General features: G+C 39.0%; 1 protein-coding gene across 1 annotated transcript in view; it reads right to left on the reverse strand.

Annotated features, from left to right (window-relative positions):
* The window catches only part of LOC124605736 (neurexin-4-like), a 567593-nt gene that overhangs the window by 179875 nt on the left and 366679 nt on the right, over positions 1-21039 (reverse strand). Inside the window, exon 22 of the mRNA XM_047137616.1 lies at positions 16032-16310. Within this exon, the coding sequence (XP_046993572.1) occupies positions 16032-16310 (279 nt within the window). The remainder of the gene's footprint in view (positions 1-16031; positions 16311-21039) is intronic.

Genomic DNA, 21039 nt, shown 5'->3' on the forward strand with positions numbered 1-21039 from the left:
ATGTGAAGGCGCAACGTATGGTCGAGAGAGAGACATGGAGAGTGTGGAGCTGTTTGTGCATGGTCGCAGGTGATAGAAATACTTCAGAGTGCAGACTTGTGAACTTGTGAGATTTCGGTGTTTTCTACAGTGAGGACATAGTATGCATTTAGAAGCGAATATCTCGTGAGCTATGTTGCTGTTCATAACTAATTATGTGAAGAAGGAATCTATTGTTTCCCTGTTATTCAACTTGTATTTTATTTAATTGCTGGACCATTGACACCAATAAGTGTTTTGCAGAAATATACTGCAATCTCAAAAGTACTTCTACTATCGTACTCATCATTTAAAGTCGTTAAGATAGTACCTGCAGATTTTATTTACTTGCACTCTTTCATTTATAAATTTATATGTTACTTACATAATTCACAATTGCCGAGTGATAGAAACCTTCAGCCATTCAATTCATGTGTATATTATTATTGTATACTGTAGACTCAGCAGTGTTTGGCCTGTAATGCGGCAATTACATATCCCGGCCCGTAGACAACGAAACGAGCCAAAGCTTTTAATATTTCAACTCTGAGTCTGAGGGTACGTGGTTGAGGGCCACCTCACCTCATTTATTTTTATTATTTTTGAAAGCTCGTAGTGGTTCACACAGGTTGAACAGGGACTGCATTGTTGCTGATCTCAGGCAACAGTTGCAGTACATGCATACAAGTGCTTTGCACTTGATGTAAGCATGTATGCTGACCTGAAAATTACGTCTTTCACTTGCTTGCATAGAATTTGTCGCTTACTGCCACCAAGAGTGGCACCAACTCAAAATAAATGGATAAAAATTCACTAAATAACTCACTGCGATCACATTTAATGCTTGCATTGGATGCGACATTCACAGCAGTGTGTGCAGAGCCCTACAGAATGCTCACGGGTTGTTGGAAAATAAGTGACGCAGGTGCACAGAATGAGCCTAAACTCGACCACCTTTGTTTGTGGCTCCAACTATAGTATTGGATGCAACTGACCCATGCTTACTTACTGTGGTACTGTGTATACATAAAAAAAAACATAACTCAGTTACAGAAACAGTGTATGAAACTGATACCAATTGTGGGAAATACTGATGTGCTGTTACAGTCAATTCCTAACTAACAGAGTGGAAATTCGATTTTAATATCCAACCTAGAGCTGAAGCACGACTTTCTGTGTGTCATAGAATAAAACTGAAGAATTATTTTAATGCACTCTACAATAATTATCAATGACAATGAATAGCCATAGGCAGAGGGTGTCTACTGGCAACATGCAATATTCTGTTGCAGAGCATCCTCTACAACATGTCAATTGTGACCATATTGCTTGTTTCATGACTCACACCATCTGGGTTCTTCCACCAGACCCTAGTTTCTCAGAACTCCACTGGTGGGAACTAGGGCTACAACATATCCTTGGTTCTCGCCACACACCTGACCTTAACTTACATTAATTTCTTCCATCTCAGCATTTCGTCACAGTAACTATCCTTTTCTTCATCCTGTTCTAGTTTTGCACATATTTCATTGTCTTACCCATCTATTTTCATCATCCCCCTTCCGCCTCTGTTACGAACACTGCACTTAGCTTTTCGCTCTTATTAATTCATGCACAATGTTTAAGCAGTAATCTCTGTCTTTCATATTACCATGTATTCCACCTTTTAAAGCTTTAAGATTTCCAAATCTCATCTAATGCAGTCCCCAACAATCAGTCTTTCCTTCTCATCCTGGGCAGTAAGTCTCCCCTGGCCTGCAGCTCTGGGTGACTTTCTCAAAATCTACCCCTCTTCCTAGACCTCTCCAGGCCTTTTCCTTCACCCCTCTTCCTTTCCCTTCAACCCTTCTGCCTGAAGAAGGCAGAACTCTCTTATGTGTGTGTTCTATCATGACTTGGTGAATAGATTTTTTATCTATCTGATTAAATTATTTTGTCTAAAATTGACTGTTTTCGTTGTTATTAACAGGAACATGGGGAACAATTAACTCCATTGAAAAGAGATCACAAAAGTGAATATATTTTCCAAAATGTTTTCTGTATATTGTATCATTTTGGTGATGTCATCAAAATCTCTTCCTTTATTTGGTGATTTGAACAATGTTTAAAGAAAGAAAAGGAAATTTCTGCGATAATGGATGTGCTTTTTCATGTTACAGTGAGGGAAAACTTTTTCTTGCATTTTTAACTTTGAGTGACCTTCATTTGCAATTTTAACATTTGTGACAAGTTATTAGAAAATATCATATTTTCTGTTGATGTGCTACAATAGGTGCTCAAAATGTTTTTCACATTGTTCTAAGCACAGCCATCTTTCCTTGAGCACTTCGATTACTCTAAAGCACCTCTGCATCAGCAAATGAGTGATATGTTACATGAATTATTCATAACATACTATGTTCTATGGCACAATTGATATAAAATGTTTTTGGTACAACCCCAGAAGAAATAATCAAGGGGGTTAATTCTGGTGACTGTGGTTGTAAGTTACTAGCTCTTCTCTACCATAGTGACCCCACCTGATGTCACTATGAAACCATTACTGTTGACTGCTATGGCATAACTACCCAGAGGGTGCACATCATCAGGTGCACAATCTCGCATTTAAGCTGGTCCAGGGCCAGTCTGAGTCAGTTGTGATGCAACATGTGGAGTGCAAGGTGAACATGCTTTTGGTTTGGCTCAGGTTTTTATATTGTGGACTCTATTTGTCACAGGTGTAACTTTGATACAGCATGGACTGAACTTTTCTTTGGAATACAGAGTTAAGATAGTTTGCACTATTTCCAACAATCATCTTTTATATATTTCTTACTTGGAATAATATGGGTAACCTTTTACAAAATTGGCAATGACTCAGGACTCATGATAAGTGCAAATCAGGCCTTGAACATTTTTGTAATTATGTGGGTTTTCAACCAGGTGACATTTACAACAACTACTAACTCAAACTGTGCATGGTTATCAGGAGCCAATGACAGCCATTTAACAAGCAATGCAGGTGTCACCAAATGTCATAGTACAAGCAGAGCTCACAATAAGCAGAAACATTCTTAGAATGATGGGGTTATGTGGTTTGCAGCCAAGTGGAGTGTCTCAACCAAGGGCTCTGTTGATTCTGTGACAGTCTTGGCTGCACATTTCTAGACCTGCATTATGGATTGAAGAATTTTAGATATAAACAGATTGGAGCAAAGGTTCCATACAGTCCATGGACTTCATTTAAATATGCCAGGAAAGAAATTACTAGCCAAAAAAATATGTACTCGCATTTCGAAGAAAAGCAAAGAAAGAAGTATAAGTGACAAACAAACAGAGATTAAGAAGTGCTTTAGACGAGTTACAAGCTGTGCCATTGAATAAACGCAAATTACCAAGTGGTTTAAATTGATTAGGCAAGAAACAAACAATCAAGTCGTCAGCCAAACGAAAGTTACGATATGGTTTAAACTGAAGAGGACAGATGTGGATGAAGCAAAGCTTATACAAGCTCTAGAAGTTAACTCACCAGCTGATTGCCACCAGCAATCAGAAGCCACACACAAGAACGATACTGAAATTTTTTTAAGGTAAGTGCTGTATTAGGAATGCCATTAGATAAAGAATCAGAAACCATTTCACCTAAAGTTACTAAATACCCAGATTTTACTATACTACACCATAACGTTCAGTCACTCACAAATAAAATTTCCATGTTGGAAGCACTACTCCAGTATGCACTAAAAATATACACAATTTGCATTACTGAACATTGGCTATGAAATGACGAAGTAAAATTAACCTCAATCTCAGGATATAGATTAGCAAGTAATTTTAGCTGAGAGTTTTCCAAACATGGTGGCTCTGCTATCTTTGTGAAAGAACAAATAAAGTTCTGTGATGTCAGTAAAAGTTATATTGACTCAATTGAAAAAGACTTTGAACTTTCGATTACTAAACTGCCAGAGCTTAATTTCATAGTTATTAAATTTCATAGTTATTAACATATATAGAGCACCAAGTGGAAACTTGTGAGTCTTCATGAATAAACTAGAGGTTCTGCTGAACAGGATCAGTACACTAAATATGAAGATAGTGCTTTGTGGGGATTTCAGTATCGATTTTTCAAAAGACAGCAGCACCAGAGATGCTTCGATAAATATGACCAACACATTCAATATGATCCCCACAATACACTGCCCAACAAGATTAACAGAATGCACAAATTCCATTATTGACCAAATATTCATCTCAGAAACAAATTACAGATTCACAACCAGAGTACTGAGCATGGGTTATAATGATCACGAGGCACAGCTGCTGTGTGTAGAAATGCCAACAAGTAGTAGCAGTTCTGAAAAAGTAGTTGAAAAAAGAACCTTTTCTGAAGATAACATTAGAATTTTTAATCTCTTACTGGCAAAGGAAAACTGGGAAAGCATCGCCACTCAGAACAAAGTTGATAGCATGTACACGAGTTTTCAGAGTATCTTTCTTCACTATTTTAATGTAGCATTTCCAAAAGTAGTAAAAACAGTAAAACCCAACAATAATAAGCAATGGGTAACTAAAGGCATAAAAATTTCCAGTGAGAGAAACAGATTTCTGCAGTACTGTCATAAGAAATATAGAGTAACCCAAGAATTCACAGGTTGTTCTAAAGCCTACCAAAGAATCTATGGTAGAGTAGTCAAAGAGACAAAAATTATGTGGAATGACAATTTGATAAGAAACTCGTCTAACAAAATGAGATCCACATGGAGAGTTATAAAGAGAGAAACTTGTAGTTCAGCATCAAAGAAAAAGAATGTATCATTAACACTAGAAAGCCCAAAAGTCACAGACCCAAATTCAGTCGAGGAAAAATTCAATGAATACTTCACTAGCTGAAGACATCATTCAAGTACACTGTCAAGGACCAGTTCCAAGTTTCTCCAGCAAGTCAGTGATCTTGACTGCTTCTATGTATGTTTATGAAACAAACCCCAATGAAATTATAAGTAAAATTAAATCATTAACCAATAAAATGTTAAGTGGTCTTGATGAAGTACCTGATTTCATATTAAAAGCATGTGCTCGCCACATAACAAACCCCTTGGCAAAAATTTTCAACCTCTCTCTAAAAACTAGTGTATTTCCAGATATTTTTAAAATAGCAAAAGTTTCACCACTGCTAAAAATAGGTTCTTCTGAAAAAATATCAAACTACTGACCTGAGTCAAAGTTAAGTTCCTTCTCAAAAATTCTAGAAAAACTCTTTTATGACAGGCTTTTAAGTTTCATAAATTAATATGCTCCTTTTACAGTACAATAACATGGTTTTAGAAAGTCTAAATCCACACAGACAGCAATTTTCAAATTCTTAGACTGCATTTTAAAATCCCTTGATTGACATAAATTAGCTGCAAGTATTTTTCTAGATCTTTCAAAAGCCTTTGACATCCTGGACCATAACATTCTGCACAAAAAATTAGAAAGACGATGAGTAAGAGGTGTAGCACATAGTTGGTTTTGTTCATACCTAAAAAACTGCAGGCGGAAAGTATCACTTCAGTATGAAAACAACAAAATGAATAAAACAAGAAACAGCTCCTTTCTTTCTAGTGAATTAACAATAAAATATGGTGTACCACAGGGCTCAATCTTAGGTCCACTACTCTTCTTGATTTATGTGGATGACTTAGTTGAATACATGAGTCCCACAAAAACTATCCTGTTTGCCGATGACACCAGCATATTGCTCACTGGATCCAGTCCAGAAACTTTGCAGTCCACAGCAGAAAGTTCTATGAAAAGACTTTCTGAGTGGTTCACAAAAAAGAAACTCATTATAAATACTGAAAAAAAAAAAATGCGTGTGTGTCGATTTTCATTTAATTCATCCAACTAATCAAATGTCTATTCAAGCACAATTAAAAAATGATCCCCTAGGAAATGTAAGTGTCACAAAATTTTTGGGTCTATGGGTTCAGCAAGACTTAAAGTGGGACACACATATAAATAACTTGTCTAGAAAACTATCATCTGTGTGCTATGGCCTAAGAATTTTAAAGGGTACAACGAGCAAAACAACAGAACTGCAGGCATACTATGCACAGTTCCACTCACTAGTCCAACATGGGATCATTTTCTGGGGATACTCAACTCACAGTATAAAGGTTTTTAGAATGCCAAAAAGAGCTCTAAGAATCATTTGTGGCCTTAAAAAGATGGAGTCCTGTAAACCCCATTTTTCTGAGCTTGGTGTTCTAAATGTTCCAAGTTTATTCATTTATGAAAATATCTTGTTCACTAAGGAATACCTCCTGAAAACAGGAAAACTGTTACAGAACAAAAATGTACACATCTATAGTACCAGAGGGAAATCAAATATACATAAAAAATATCACAGAACAACCACCTGTCAGAGGAGCATAATTAACATTGGTGTAATACTACACAATAAGATACCAGAGGAAATAAAAAATGCTACTCATCCAATGTTTAAAGCTAAACTAAAGGCATTTATAATAAAGCACTGTTTCAATTCTGTCAGAGAATTTCTGAATACGTAACAAAATTAATTGTAATAGGTACCTATTTTTAATTTGCCTACTATTTTCCTAATATTATGTATTATTGTAACTTATCTTTGACCTGTCCAAAATCAATTGTACAATTTGTGCTGTATGATAACACTGGACCAACAAAAAATTTAAATTGTCGATGTATTCATAACCCAGTTTCTGAACTCATTGTCCTCCAGGAAATTAGTAATGCTCAAATTATTGTCAGAAGTGAGAGCTGGCTGAAACCTGAAGTACATAGCTCTAGGATACTTCAAGAGGTATGGAACGAGTATCAAAAATACAGATTATATAGCATAGGAGGGGTGCAGGATGGGTGGGAGGTGTTCATTATGTCAACAAAAATATTGTGTCTATCAAGGTCGAAATTTAACCTGACTGAGAAGTTACCTGGACATGGATAGCAGGCCCAGGTAAATTCAAGTTAATTAACAGCATGGTTTAATAATCAAATTCAGAAAATGCTGAGGGAACAGAGATTGGTGCACTCTCAGTTCAAAAAACATGACAGTGCTGACAGGCTAAAGTTAGTAGAAATTTATCTGTCAGCAAGAAGATCAATTCATGAAACATACAGTAACTTCCATCAACGTACCTTGGTGAAAGATCTCACTGAGAACCTACGAAAATTTTGGTCATAAGTAAAATCACTAAGCAGGTCAGAGGCTTCTATTCAGTCACTCATTGACCAGTCTGGAGCAGCAACAGAAGACAGCAGAAGGAAAGCTGAAGTTTAAAATTTTGCATTTCAGAAATCATTCACACAGGAGGATCGTACAAACATACCATCATTTTGACTGTCACACAGACTCCCGTACTTAGAACATAAGAATAGGCATCCCTAGTGTAGAGAAGGCCAGGGCCAAATGGAATCCCAATTCAGTATTACGGAGAGTACTCTATGGCATTGGCCCCTTACTTAACTTGCATTTACTTTGAATCTCTTCCCTAGGGCAAAGTCCCAAGTGACTGGAAGAAAGTGCAGGTGACTCCTGTATACAAGAAGGGTAAAAGAATGGACCTGCATAATTACAGTCCAATATCCTGAACATCAGTTTTGCTGAAGTATTCTTGAGGACATTCTGTATGGGAGGTTATAGATAGTAATTTTTCCCTCACTCTATTTGCCAGTGAACTAATAGTCGTATTTCATACCCTCCCCCATGCACCATACAGTGGGTCATACCATGTGGCTGTAGATGTAGATGTAGATGTAGCAGAAACATCTCCGATGTCATCCATGTTTACAGCTTTTTCATCATTTAATGAACAACATGAAGAATGGCATGTTTACTGTCAATGACTGAGTTATATTTTTCGGCTTGTCAAATTTTCAAAACCAAAAAACAAAATGACATGTTCTTGTCAGGAAATCCCAAACAGTAACATCTAACACAGAACTTGTAGCCTTTAATGAAGCCAGTGGAATTTGAGATGTCTAGAATATTTTCTTTATTACATTTACAACATTTTTCAACAAAAGCAATATTAGGAAAGGACAGATTGCTACTCACTATAAAAATGACATGTTGAGTTGCAAACAGGCACAATGAAAAGACTGTTACACAATTAGCTTTTAGCAAAAGCCTTCTGAACATAAAACACATACACATTCACACAAGCAGGTCCACCTTGTGCATACATGATTGTCTCTGACAGCTGCAACTGTCATGCTGAACAAAAGCAGCCGTCTGACGTGGGATGGGAAGCACAATATCAGGACACTGTGGTGTGGGGAGATGGGGGTAACACTCATCTCATAACACTTCCTGCAAATGTAGTCATTCTGACATCACATGCAATACTGACTACATTCTAGACTGTGGTGTTAACAATCGATCTGACAGACACCTTATTAATCTGGCATATGTGAAACTTTTTCGTATAACAACTATCAGTATGATGGTTCAAGACAACAGCACATTGAAAATTTATCACAAATACGTCACCCTTATCATTAAATGTCAGTAAATAGCCCATCAAAAATATAAGTCTTCAAGAGACAATATGATAACTGAGACATGAGACAAAAATCACATTATGTAGTTGAAGGTGGAGGGGGAAGAAAGAAAAGGAAAGGAACTAATAATATCAGCTGCACTGGGACCTTATGCGGAATCAGTGATAACGAGTGAAAATATGTGACTGACTGGGACTCAATGTAGGACTCCTGCTTATTAAGCAGTTTTGTTAACCAGTGCACCAATCAGACAAAGTCTTTATTGTGAATGTGTGGGCTATCTTGGTATGCTCCCCAGCCAACCAACACTCGCTCCCAGCACCACCTATGCGCAGTCCCTATCCATGTCCTCCATGCTTGCTGATTTTAGATTCCTGCTGGAGGTCTAATGTAAATGTGCATGCACATGGAAGGTTATGGATTAAATTCCCATCAAGATGAATCAATTATATGAATGTGTGGTGTCCAAAACAACAGACACCATGCAGAATCCACAGCTATGATACCTATTATGTGACTGAAGGTAGAGGGGGGAGAAAGAAAAGGAAGGAACTAATGATATCAGCTGCATTAGGACTTTATGCTGAATCAATGGCAATGAGTGAACATCTGTGTCAGACTGGGATTTGAACCTGGAATCTCCTCCTTATTAGGCAGTTGTGTTAAGCACTGCATCACACGGACACAATGTTTATTGCAAGTGTGCAGACTATCTTGGTATGCCACCCGGCCAACCCACAATCCCATCTAGTGCCACCTATCCACAGTCCCCATCCATGTCCTCCATGTTTGCTAATTTTAGATTTCCACTGGGGGTCAAATGTAAATATGCATCTGCACTGAAGATTGTGGATTAAATGCTCATCGAGGAGAATCAGTTATATGAATGCGTTGTGTCTTCTTCTGGACATATCTGAAAGAACAGACACAATGTGGAATGCGCAACTGTGATACATACTACATTATTGGAGGTGGAAGAAGGGGAAAGGAATTAGTGATATCAGCTGCATTGGGACTTCACACAGAATCAGCGGCGCCGAGCAAAAATTTGTGCTGAGCTGGGACTCAAATCCAGGATCTCCTGTTTACTAAGCAGTTGTGTCATCCAGTACTCTACCCAGACACAGTGTTTGTCACAAATGTGGGGCCTATATTGATAATATCCCCAGCCAAGCCATAATCCCACATTTTCACTCATCGCTGCTGATTCCGCATAAAGTCTCAATGCAGCTGATATCATTAGTTCCTTCCTTTCCTTTCCTTTCTTCCCCTTCCCTAAATAGCTGCAAGAGAAATGAGGAGCAGTAACATTCATATTCAACCTCCTCACAAATATTTGGTTCTTTATATCCAAGTATGTGGGAATTTCTTACTATGTGGTTAAGCAGGAACCTAAGAGGACTACTGTAAGTGCTGTGACTGAAATGAGGAGCAATAAAATTCATTTTCTTCCTTCTCACAAAGATTTGGCTGTTTATTTCCAAACATGTGGCGATTCTTAGTGTGTTCTTAGGCAGGAACCTCAGAAGAAAACCTAAATTCCTGCAAGTGAAACGATGAGCAATTACATTCATGTTCTTCCTTGCAACAAATATTTTGCACATAACACTTATCTAGTAAGACTTCCTGTAAACCAGTGGCACTTCTTTTGATTGGCATATTTCTGCCACTAATGACATGGGTGAGCCATTATCCATGTAAGAAAGGCCCACATCAAACACTAACAAAATTCGTCAGCAGTTACTGCAGTTGACGATACTGCAAGGGACATCAAAATGACATCATATTTGCAGGAAATAGTATGAAAACAGTGTTATCCAGGGCAGGTGGGGCAGGAGGAATGGGTGGGGGGGGGGGGGGGGGGAGGGGAGCAGGGAGGGGGAAATGATGGGTGGATATGTTGGAAGAGAGCAGCAGACAATGAGGGTGAGGGGATGTGAACAGAGAGGGGGTGATAGGAAAGAGGTGGCAGGAACTGCTGGGTGGAGGATGTGGGACAGTAGATTACCTTATGTTGAAGCTGGGATAATTTTGCGAGTGGAGTTCAGTAAAGTTGGTGGTGGAGAGGAGAATCCAGATGGCCTGGGTTGTGCAGCAGCCACTGAAACAGAGCATGTTATGTTCAGCTGCATGTTGTGCTGCAGAGTGGTCAATTTTGCTCTTAGCCACAGTTTGGCAGTGACCATTCATCCTGGTGGATAGCTAACTGATAGTCATACCATCTGGTTGATAGTCATACCAAGTCATACCAATATAAAAAGCTGTGCAATGATTTCAGCAGAGCTGTTATATGACATGGCTGCTCTCACATGTGGCCCTGCCTCTGATGGGATAGGATAAACTTGTAACAGCACTGGAATATGAAGTGCTGGGTGGGTGTATTGGACAGGTCTTGCAACTGGGTGTGCCACAGGGGTATGATTCCCATGACGAGGGGTTGGAATCGGGATTGACAAAGTGATCAACTAGGATATTGTGGAGGTTGGGTGGGCAATGGAACCATACTTTAGGAAGGGTGGGAAGTATCTTTGGTAGGATTTCCCTCATTTCAGGGCATGATGACAGAAAAAACAAGGCCTTGATGAATGATATGGTTCAGTTGTTACAGTCTAGAGTGGTATTGGGTGATGAAGGGGGGCACTCCTTTCTAGCTGGTTCTTGGATGTTGTGGGAGGACTGGGGTTGTGTGGGGAAATGACATGGGAAATTTGTTAGCAGACTAAATCTGGGGGATAGTGCCTGTCTGTCGAGGCCTTGGTGAGACCTTGAGCATACTGGGGCAAGGGAGCTTTTGGCACTGCAGATACACTGTCCTCATGTGCCCAGGCTGTATGAGAGGGATTTTTTGGAGTGGAAGGGATGACAGCTGCCAACATGCAGGTACTGTTTTTGATTGATGGGTTTAATGTGGACAGAAGTGTGGATGGAACCATCAGAGAGGAGGAGGTCAATGTTCTGGAAGCTGACACACTGGGTTGAGGAGGGCCATTTTAAGCAGATAGGAGAGTAGGTATTGAGGTTGTGAAGGATCGAGGATAGGATGTCTAGTCCAAATCATGAAGATATCATCAGTGAACCAGAAACAGATGAGAGGTTTAGGGTTGTGTGAGGCTAGGAAGGTTTCCTCCAGATGGCCCATGAATGGGTTGGCATAGGAGTGCGCCATGTGGGTGCTCATGGCTGTAACATGGAATTGTTCGTATACCTTCCCTTCAAAGGGAAAGTATTTGTGTGTTAGGATAATGTTAGTAAAGTGTACGAGAAAGACACGGAGGGTTTGGAGTCTGAAGGATGTTGGGAATGGTAGTCTTCAATAGTAGCAACACCATAAGCATGAGCAATGTTAGTGTACAGGAAAGTGGCATCAAAAGTTGTGAGTACGGATCCAGGCGGTAAATCAACATTTTCTGCCTAAGTTTTGTGTTACCCCAGAAAATTATTTTGTAAGACATTATTGGGTAGAAATACAGAAAATATGTCAGGAGGTTGATTTGTTTGTTTCCAAGGTTAGCAATTATATGAAGGGCAAAAGTAGCTGAACTTAATTGTTTGAGAAGCACAGTAATATGCTTCTTCCAGGACAAGTTTCATCTGTATGTACACCTAAATATTTGGAACATTCTACCCTATTTACTGACTCCTACACATGTGCTACATCAATTGATTATTTGTTGTAAGAACTGAAAATGGTGTTTTTTTTTCAAAATTTAGGGTGTGGCCATTTTCTGAGAAGCACTTTATAATTCGTTGTAAAATATGATTTACCTTCCTTTCTGTTGTTTTCTCTCTAATGGGATTTATTATAACACTAGTATCATTCAGGCATCACCCAACCTGCATCTGCAGGACTATCTCCATCCATCTTGTGTGTATAGACATATTCTGCGGCTTCTGCAGCACCACTGAAATCAATGTCACTTCTTCCATTCTGGTCAGCAGCCACTTGCTTCTCCACTCCCAGTGAGCTCTCCAGTCCAATGGTGGCTGTTGCATCTTCCTCTAAGCCTCATCATGCCTAGATCTTCCACTGTAACACCTGTGGGCATCAACACATTGCCTTTCTGGTGGCAATTCCTCTGGGCCATTGGGTCATGCACTACCTTCACCTTCTCCTGTGACAGTTGTTGTTAGAGGTGGTGAGGTATGGGGCAGGGGAGTGGGGAAGTGGGGATACAATAGTGCCATCCAATTTCACTGTGGAAACTGAATAGCTGATGCAGCATTACTGATGACCATTGCGGTGCCACTACCCAGAGTGTGTTTGTCATCATGAGCATCCTCTAAGGATACCATGCCAGGATCCAGCATATAAGACAAGCCAGGGCCTGTCTGAGTCAGTTGTGATGCAATTTGTGAGGTGTGCAGCAAGTGTAGTTTTGATTTGGCTAGAGTGTTCATATTGTCAGAGGGGTGTCTCTGATATGGCGTGGACTGAACTTTTCTTTGAAATACAGACTTAAGATAGTTGCACTGTTTCTGAGAAGCATCTTATGTGTACCTCTTGTTGTGAATGAACTGGGATTAGCCCCACTGATACTGATTGTGGATTGACTTTTATCAAAATCTACCAATTCACCATCCAAGGAAAAATTATGTATGGAACACCTGGCCACCAAGGTAAATGTGCTGGGCACCTGTCTTGCTGCAATCACATTAACAACCAACTGGAACATTTTTTTAGTAATTCTGTCAATGCAGTTAGAGAGACACAGAGTATTGGTCTGCATATAATGCTCCACACCTGCTGGTTGTCTTGCTGACATAAACACTGAGGGTGCTCTCCAGACCAATAGGCAGCATTGTGGATATTTAACCTGTTATTAGATTTGAAAGTTCCTTCATGTTCACAGTATGACAATCATGTAGTCCAATTTTTGGTTTGTAAACCATGTGCCCAATGTGATTCCCATCTATAAATCAACTTGGCTTAAAATTCAAGAAAAATAATGAAGTGATATGGATATAAACAATGGAAAATTCTCTAGTCAGTACTACTGCTTGCTCCGAAGTTCCATTATATTATCTGAGTAGAAAAATGTGGTTTGAGATTTTATTGCACCATGAATATAATTATGCACTTCTATCAAATCTTCTGATTTGTTTGTTATGACTATGAGTCAGTTGGCCAATTGCCAAAAAACATGTTGCAACTTGTCTGGACAATCTTTGTATCAGCCTGCATAAAATAAAACCAATTTGTTGTAGGCAATTCTTGTGTCATTCTCTGAGCACTATAAGCATATCAAATGCCTCATCATTAGAAAATGCCATTACTAAATGATTGGCATACAAAGACTGAAGGCCACCCAGAAACTTTTGCCAATGTATAACCAAAATGCCTCTTATTAGACCTGAGTGATTGAAATAGCAGTGGGAAATGCAAATTACAGTTTGCACCCAGTTTGATTGAATGGGATGGCATAATTCCTGGCAGGGAGAATTTTTTGGTATCACTGAAACAGCACAAAACAAACAAAAAACTTTTTAGACAAAATTGTTCAGTTGTGATACCTTCCCAATAGTAGAATTTCTTGTTAATTTACACAAGTGACATTCCGACGTTGAGATTGTTTTCTCCAGATAATGGAAAGTTCACTGTTATAGCTGACCTTATCTAAGTTCCTGTAAGGTATATCTAAAGCAACATGTATAATGAGAATGCCAAAGTACATATCATGCCACTGTTGTTGATGGATTCTTATAGTGATAGTAGCGAATACAATATTTTCTAATCAATATTTATGTTTACAAGAAAGACAAATTTGCTTTCTGTGCAATTTCTAGTAACAATTAAATAAAAGTTCATGTATTAAACCTCAGAAGAGTGAATTACTTCATAAAACAAAACTAGAAAAAAAGTGCAAATAAAGTTGTATGTTAATATCTTATTGTTTTTCCTTCAGTGACTGTAGTACTTAGTTACTTCATTGTCTCATTTGCTTAAACCATCTTTCATTTTCTGCCAGAGATGAAGAAACTGGAGACACTGAATGTTAGTGTTCATAATGTTTTTTTATTTCGTATCTCTATGTGCTATTACCTAGTAGATAAAAGTGTGTTACACACAACATACAGGTATTCTGTCTTGAGTAACATAAAAGATGTTCCACCTTCTTCTGCGGTGGAGCTAGCGACATATATGTGTTTGTAACTTAAATAGTACCACCTGCCATAGCTTCTTATCTATTGTAATGATGCTTAAAGTAAGCAAATATGGTGGATCCATTACTTGGTATTAAACCATGTTTTGGTGGTACTACTACTAGCAGTAATAATAACAACAATACTAACAAGAATAATATACAATATGCTATTGAATTTAAATGTGAAAAAAGTATTATAAAGCACAGAACCTACAGATAGAGGAAATACTGTTGACTTTTAGACATACTACTGATTTAATGGTTAAACTGGGCAAAAAGAGTTACTGTAAATGAATAGTAGCGCTTTCATTGTATAATCAAGTTATGGAATCAATTACATACGTTGGGTAGTAACCCATTCTGACACAGTTTACATCAGTAGGCTCACAACTATCTATTAAATTACTATCTTAACTTAAACTGGATTGCAGTTAACAATGGGATAATAATAATTAACCCCACAAGAAACAACAAAAAAAAGTCACATGTAGAGAGGAGAAGGAAGGGTAATATGTAGTGTGAGCGAGTGAGTAAGTAGGTGTGTGTGTGTGTGTGTGTGTGTGTGTGTGTGTGTGTGGGTGGGTGGGTGTCTGTGTGTGTGTGTGTGTGTGTGTGTGTGTGTGTGTGTGTGTGAGAGAGAGAGAGAGAGAGAGAGAAGATATTGCTGTTGTTTTGTTGTTTTTGTCATGTCAAAGGTAGGAGGTAGGGTGTGGACACCATATCGTAACAGTCAGCCTTGAGTGTAAACACATGAGAATGAAGACCTTCTGAAGGGAGAGGAGTGGTGCTAAAGATCAAACTCCACCTCCCTCTTGCAGGACTGGCAGCCTACATCCATGTTCTGTGATTCTGCAAAAGCAGAACTGACATTTGTCATAGGGATTGCTGATTCTTTCTAGTGCTGTGAGTGTCATATTTGAACCCTGTGATGAATCAAGATCAGTCTCTTCACTCTTTTCAAAGTAAGAAAAGAAAACAATGAGCAATGTGCAATCAAAAGAAAGCATTCAGTAATGGCTACAGTGCAACTGCTAGCTGAGGTTGGTAGTGCAATAAATTTAGTAGTTCAGGCCCAGTCTCTATTGATATCTTAGGCAACTGTATTCCAAAATACTCCCCACCTAAAACTGCCACATTAAGTGTCAACATAATCTGTTATTAAATATAAACTAATAAATAGTCATGATAATGAAACTGTAAAATAATCAATAGCATGCAACAATTTAAATGACACCTCCAGGGAAGGAGTGTCTGTTGACAACACTAAACATTGCATCTCCTGAAAATAAGTACTGGATGGCAATTCAGTGTTCTCTTAAGTAAAATAAATATTTAGCTACAAAACAGAAGTAGCAGCTTACTTACCAGGATATTCCACAGTTATATTTTGAATTACATTGTCTGAGTTGAACATAAATACCACAAATGAGCCATTCTCAATGTGTAAGTGGACAAAATTATTTAAATGGTCATTAGCATAGAGCACAAGTGAATTTTTGTCATATGTCCTCAGATTTATGAGAAAACTCTTTGTAAGTACTGATGTAAAAATCTTTTTGTAATCATCATCTGGTGTTGTTTGCAGGTAATTTCTTTTAAAATAAGATTCCTTAGTCACAAATGTGAGTCCATTTACATTTATATCTGAAAGGAAACAGCAAAGTGGTAACTACAAAATGAAGCCAGACAGATGAAACATATATTGTCCTTAAGTCTCTAAACAGAGCCAACTGCTTATTAACAGAAGGAAAAGTGTAGCCGTCTAAATAAGAAAATTTACTTTGATGTGTATTTGTACTGATTTTCAGTCTTCTTTATTGAATGTTCCATATTCCATAGATGGGTGTTAATGTATGAAGCATGCACTAATCTCAAAGTTACAAATAATATTATGCTGAAAGTCAGTTTTCATTTATACATGTACTGAATCTCTGTTGAAGAAAATAAAAATAATACGAATTAGGACAGACTGCTGAAGAACAACCACGTCCAATAGCTTAGTCTACTTTTAAATGTACTTAAATGTGCCTGTCTCTCACTCAATGCCTCCTATATATGACTAGTAGCAGTCTACCTTAATTCACATTGTCACTAAGACAACAGTTTAGGGTTAAAAAAATAACCCATTTTTGTAGCTACTACAGCCGTCTGGGCACTGAAACATGGATTCCCTATAATGGAATCCACCTCACTGCTAAGACTTTCCTGTGTTATTATTTACAAATACAATCAGCCCGTTTCATTCCGCAGGGATTGTCTTGAGGGTGTTTGTCAGAATGAACACGCAAGCAAAATGTAAACCACATTTACATTTATAGACTGGAAATTGCGTTTTTAAACCAAAGCAGCTGAGATGGATACTTTACTGCTGCATATATGTTACTCATGGCACAAATAAATAAATTGAGACTGGCATGACTGTGACTGTCATACCACAATATATGAATGGCTACGATATTGCTAAATAAAATACATGTTTGCTTACACACTCATCATGACAAAGACATTTTAAAATGGGCTGTGAACTTAAACTGGGTGGTTCTGTTTGTATAGAGCAATACACTAAAGAGCCAAAGAAACTTGTACACCTCATGTAGGCACCCAGCGAGCACACAGAAATGCTGCAACACAATTTGGCATGGACTCGAATAATATCTGAAGTAGTTCTGGAGGAAATTGACACCATGAGTCCCGAAAGGCTCTCCATAAATTCATAAGAGTATGAGGGGGTGGAGAGCTCTTCTGAATAACACGTTGCAAGGCATCCCAGATTTGCTCAATAATGTTCATGTCTGGGGCATTTGGTGGCCAGCAGAAGTGTTTAAACTCAGAAGAGCGTTCCTGGAGCCATACTGTATCAATTCTGGACATGTGGGGTGTTGTACTGTCCTGCTGGAATTGCTAAAATCCATCAGAATGCAGATTGGACATGAATGGATGCAGGTGATCAGACAGAATAATGTCACCTCTTAGAGTTGCATATAGATATATCAGGTGTCCCATATCATTCAAACTGCACATACCCCACACCATTACAGAGCCTCTAGAAGCTTGAACAGTCCCTGCTGACATGCAGGGTCCATGGATTCATAGGATTGTCTTCATACCTATACACATCCATCCACTCGATACAATTTGAAGTGAGACTCGTCTGACCAGGCAACATGTTTCCAATCAATAGTCCAATGATGCTGTTGACAGGGCAAGGTGAGGCATAAAGCTTCATGTCGTGCAGTCATCAAGGGTACACAAACGGGCCTTGCTGCTAACATACTTCACATATGACCAGAATCTCTTTGGATTTTCTGCCAGGTTTCGAGACAAAGTTTCATTTTGGAAACTGTTATAAGCATCTCATATTGAAGTGAGCATTAAATTTCGAGCTTCTGTAAAGGATCGCACTAAATTTCAAGCTTCTGTTAAGGATCTCAAATCTTGGGGATTTTGCATCTGTTTAAATTTGGCATGTTTGTTTCGTTGTTTCTGCAACTGTGTTCTGACTCATTTTGTGTACCAAGGAGGATCAGCTCCATCATTTGTTAATTTATTTGGTATAAATCTCTCAATTGCTGCTGATACTATTTCCTTGAATTCAAGCCACCTCTGGTCTGAAACGTATGATAAGCAATAACATCTCAGCTGTTAAAAGTCTCCAGCCCTGATACAGTCGCCACTTCACCATCACGAACTAGAGCCACAGTAACCCAACCATTACCATGTGCACTAGCATCAGCATTAGTAATTAGTTGATAAAAAGCAGTGGAACAAAACTACGATCACTAAAGCCACAACCATATTTATAAAATTTGAAGGCAGCTGTGTCTAAATTTTGTCACACCCAGAGCCACTGGCTTGGGAATATATGGATATCTAGTGATCATCTGATAAGTGTGACAAATGATTATCCTCTTTGCCATCGCTTGATGGTACCTGGGCCACCACCTCCTCATTATAGTTTTACTTAGCGTCGCGCGTGCTATTGCTCCTGGACTAGAAGCAGATAAGGGACTTGGCTCATTACTGATGGTGGAAGTTGCAGTCTGATAACTGGCAGCTACATAAGTGATGTTTCTGGTAAGATGTCATCAGTCATCGAGCAGCAGCACGTGCAGCAGCATTGACACAGACTAGTTATGTCGCGTTATTTTAGGAGGAGAAGGCGTTCGTGCCTTACAGTGTATAAAGCTATTGATAATATATCTATTACTATGAAGATCAGAGTAGGTGCACAAGTTACTCATCATGGTCCTTCAGTGTTTTGCAGATGCGTACTGAATTTAATGCGTACTAATGCTGATGCTAGTGCACATGGCAATGGTTGGGTTTCTGTGGCTCTAGTTCATGGTGGTGAAGTGGAGACTGTATCAGGGCTGGAGACTTTTAACAACTGAGAAGTTACTGCTCATCATACATTTCAGATATGTGAAGCTTATAAGAGAGATCATGGTTCATTTTACTATATGTCTACAATGCCGTTGGTTCTTAGGACATGCAATCATAGGAAAGTAAATGAATCAGGCTCTGTGTCCGTATGGATTAAAGGTGCACTGAATTGTGCCAAGATTGAAGTTGTTGATGATGTGACACATTACTATAGAAACTGAAATAAAGTACCTGTCCTTTTCTTGAGAAAATAAAAAAAATTCACAACAGCAAAAAAGAAACCTATTAGGTCATGGCAAATGACCCATCCCAAGTCATCCAGATACTGATATACCAACAGACACTGACTCTTAGAGGGGGGAGCCATGGCAATTGGGGGGGGGGGGGGGGGGGGGAAGCTGTGCTTCCATCTTTGGTTTTTTTATATATACAGGGTGTTACAAAAAGGTACAGCCAAACTTTCAGGAAACATTCCTCACACACAAATAAAGAAAAGATGTTATATGGACGTGTGTCCGGAAACGCTTAATTTCCATGTTAGAGCTCATTTTAGTTTCGTCTGTATTTAATGCTCAATGGAGCACATTATCATGATTTCATACAGGATACTCTACCTGTGCTTCTAGAACATGTGCCTTTACAAGTACAACACAACATGTGGTTCCTGCACATTGGAACTCCTGCACATTTCAGTCGAAGTGTTCGTACGCGTCTCAATAACAGATTCGGTGACCGATGGATTGGTAGAGGTGGACTAATTCCATGGCCTCCACGCTCTCCTGACCTCAACCCTCTTGCCTTTCATTTATGGGGGCATTTGAAAGCTCTTGTCTACGCAACCCAGGTACCAAATGTAGAGACTCTTCGTGCTCGTATTGTGGACGGCTGTGATACAATACGCCATTCTCCAGGGATGCATCAGCGCATCAGGGATTCCGTGCGACGGAGGGTGGATGCATGTATCCTCGCTAACGGAGGACATTTTGAACATTTCCTGTAACAAAGTGTTTGAAGTCACGCTAGTACGTTCTTTTGCTGTGTGTTTCCATTCCATGATTAATGTGATTTGAAGAGAAGTAATAAAATGAGCTCTAACATGGAAAGTAAGCGTTTCCGGACACATGTCCACATAACGTATTTTCGTTCTTTGTGTGTGAGTAATGTTTCCTGAAAGTTTGGCCGTACCTTTTTGTAACACCCTGTATATATATATATTAGCAACTGGCAGCAAATGAATGTGTGTGTGTGTGTGTGTGTGTGTATAACAGAGGGAAACATTCCACGTGGGAAAAATATATCTAAAAACAAAGATGATGTAACTTACCAAATGAAAGCGTTGGTATGTTGATAGAGACACTAACAAACACAAACACACAGACAAAATTCAAGCTTTCGCATCCCATGATTGCTTCATCAGGAAAGAGGGAAGGAGAGGGAAAGACGAAAGGATGTGGATTTTAAGGGAGAGGGAAAGGAGTCATTCCAATCCCGGGAGCGGAAAGACTTACCTTAGGGGGAAAAAGGGACAGGTATACACTCGCACACACACACATATCCATCCACACATACACAGACACAAGCAGACATATGTAAAGGCAAAGAGTTTGGGCTTTTGTTTGGTAAGTTACATCACCTTGCTGCCAGTTGCTAAGATATATATCTTTGACATGCTAGTTCACTATGTGCGGTGTTCTAGGTACTTTGCGTTGCCCACTGGGAATTCTAGCGTGACACTACTAGTTTTACTTAGCATCACACATGCTATTGCTCCTGGACAGGAAGTAGATAGCTACTGGCAGCTAGAAGTTGCAGTCTGATAACTGGCAGCTTATAAGTGACATTTCTGGTAAGATGGCATCAGGCGTCGAGCAGCCGCACATGCAGCAGCATCGACACAGAATAGTTATGTTGTGTTATTTTAGGAGAAGGCATTCGTGTCTTACAGTGCATAAAGCTATTGATAATATATCTATAACTATGAAGAGCGGAG

This window comes from Schistocerca americana, chromosome 3, assembly GCF_021461395.2.
Source record: "Schistocerca americana isolate TAMUIC-IGC-003095 chromosome 3, iqSchAmer2.1, whole genome shotgun sequence".
Lineage (NCBI taxonomy): Eukaryota > Metazoa > Arthropoda > Insecta > Orthoptera > Acrididae > Schistocerca > Schistocerca americana.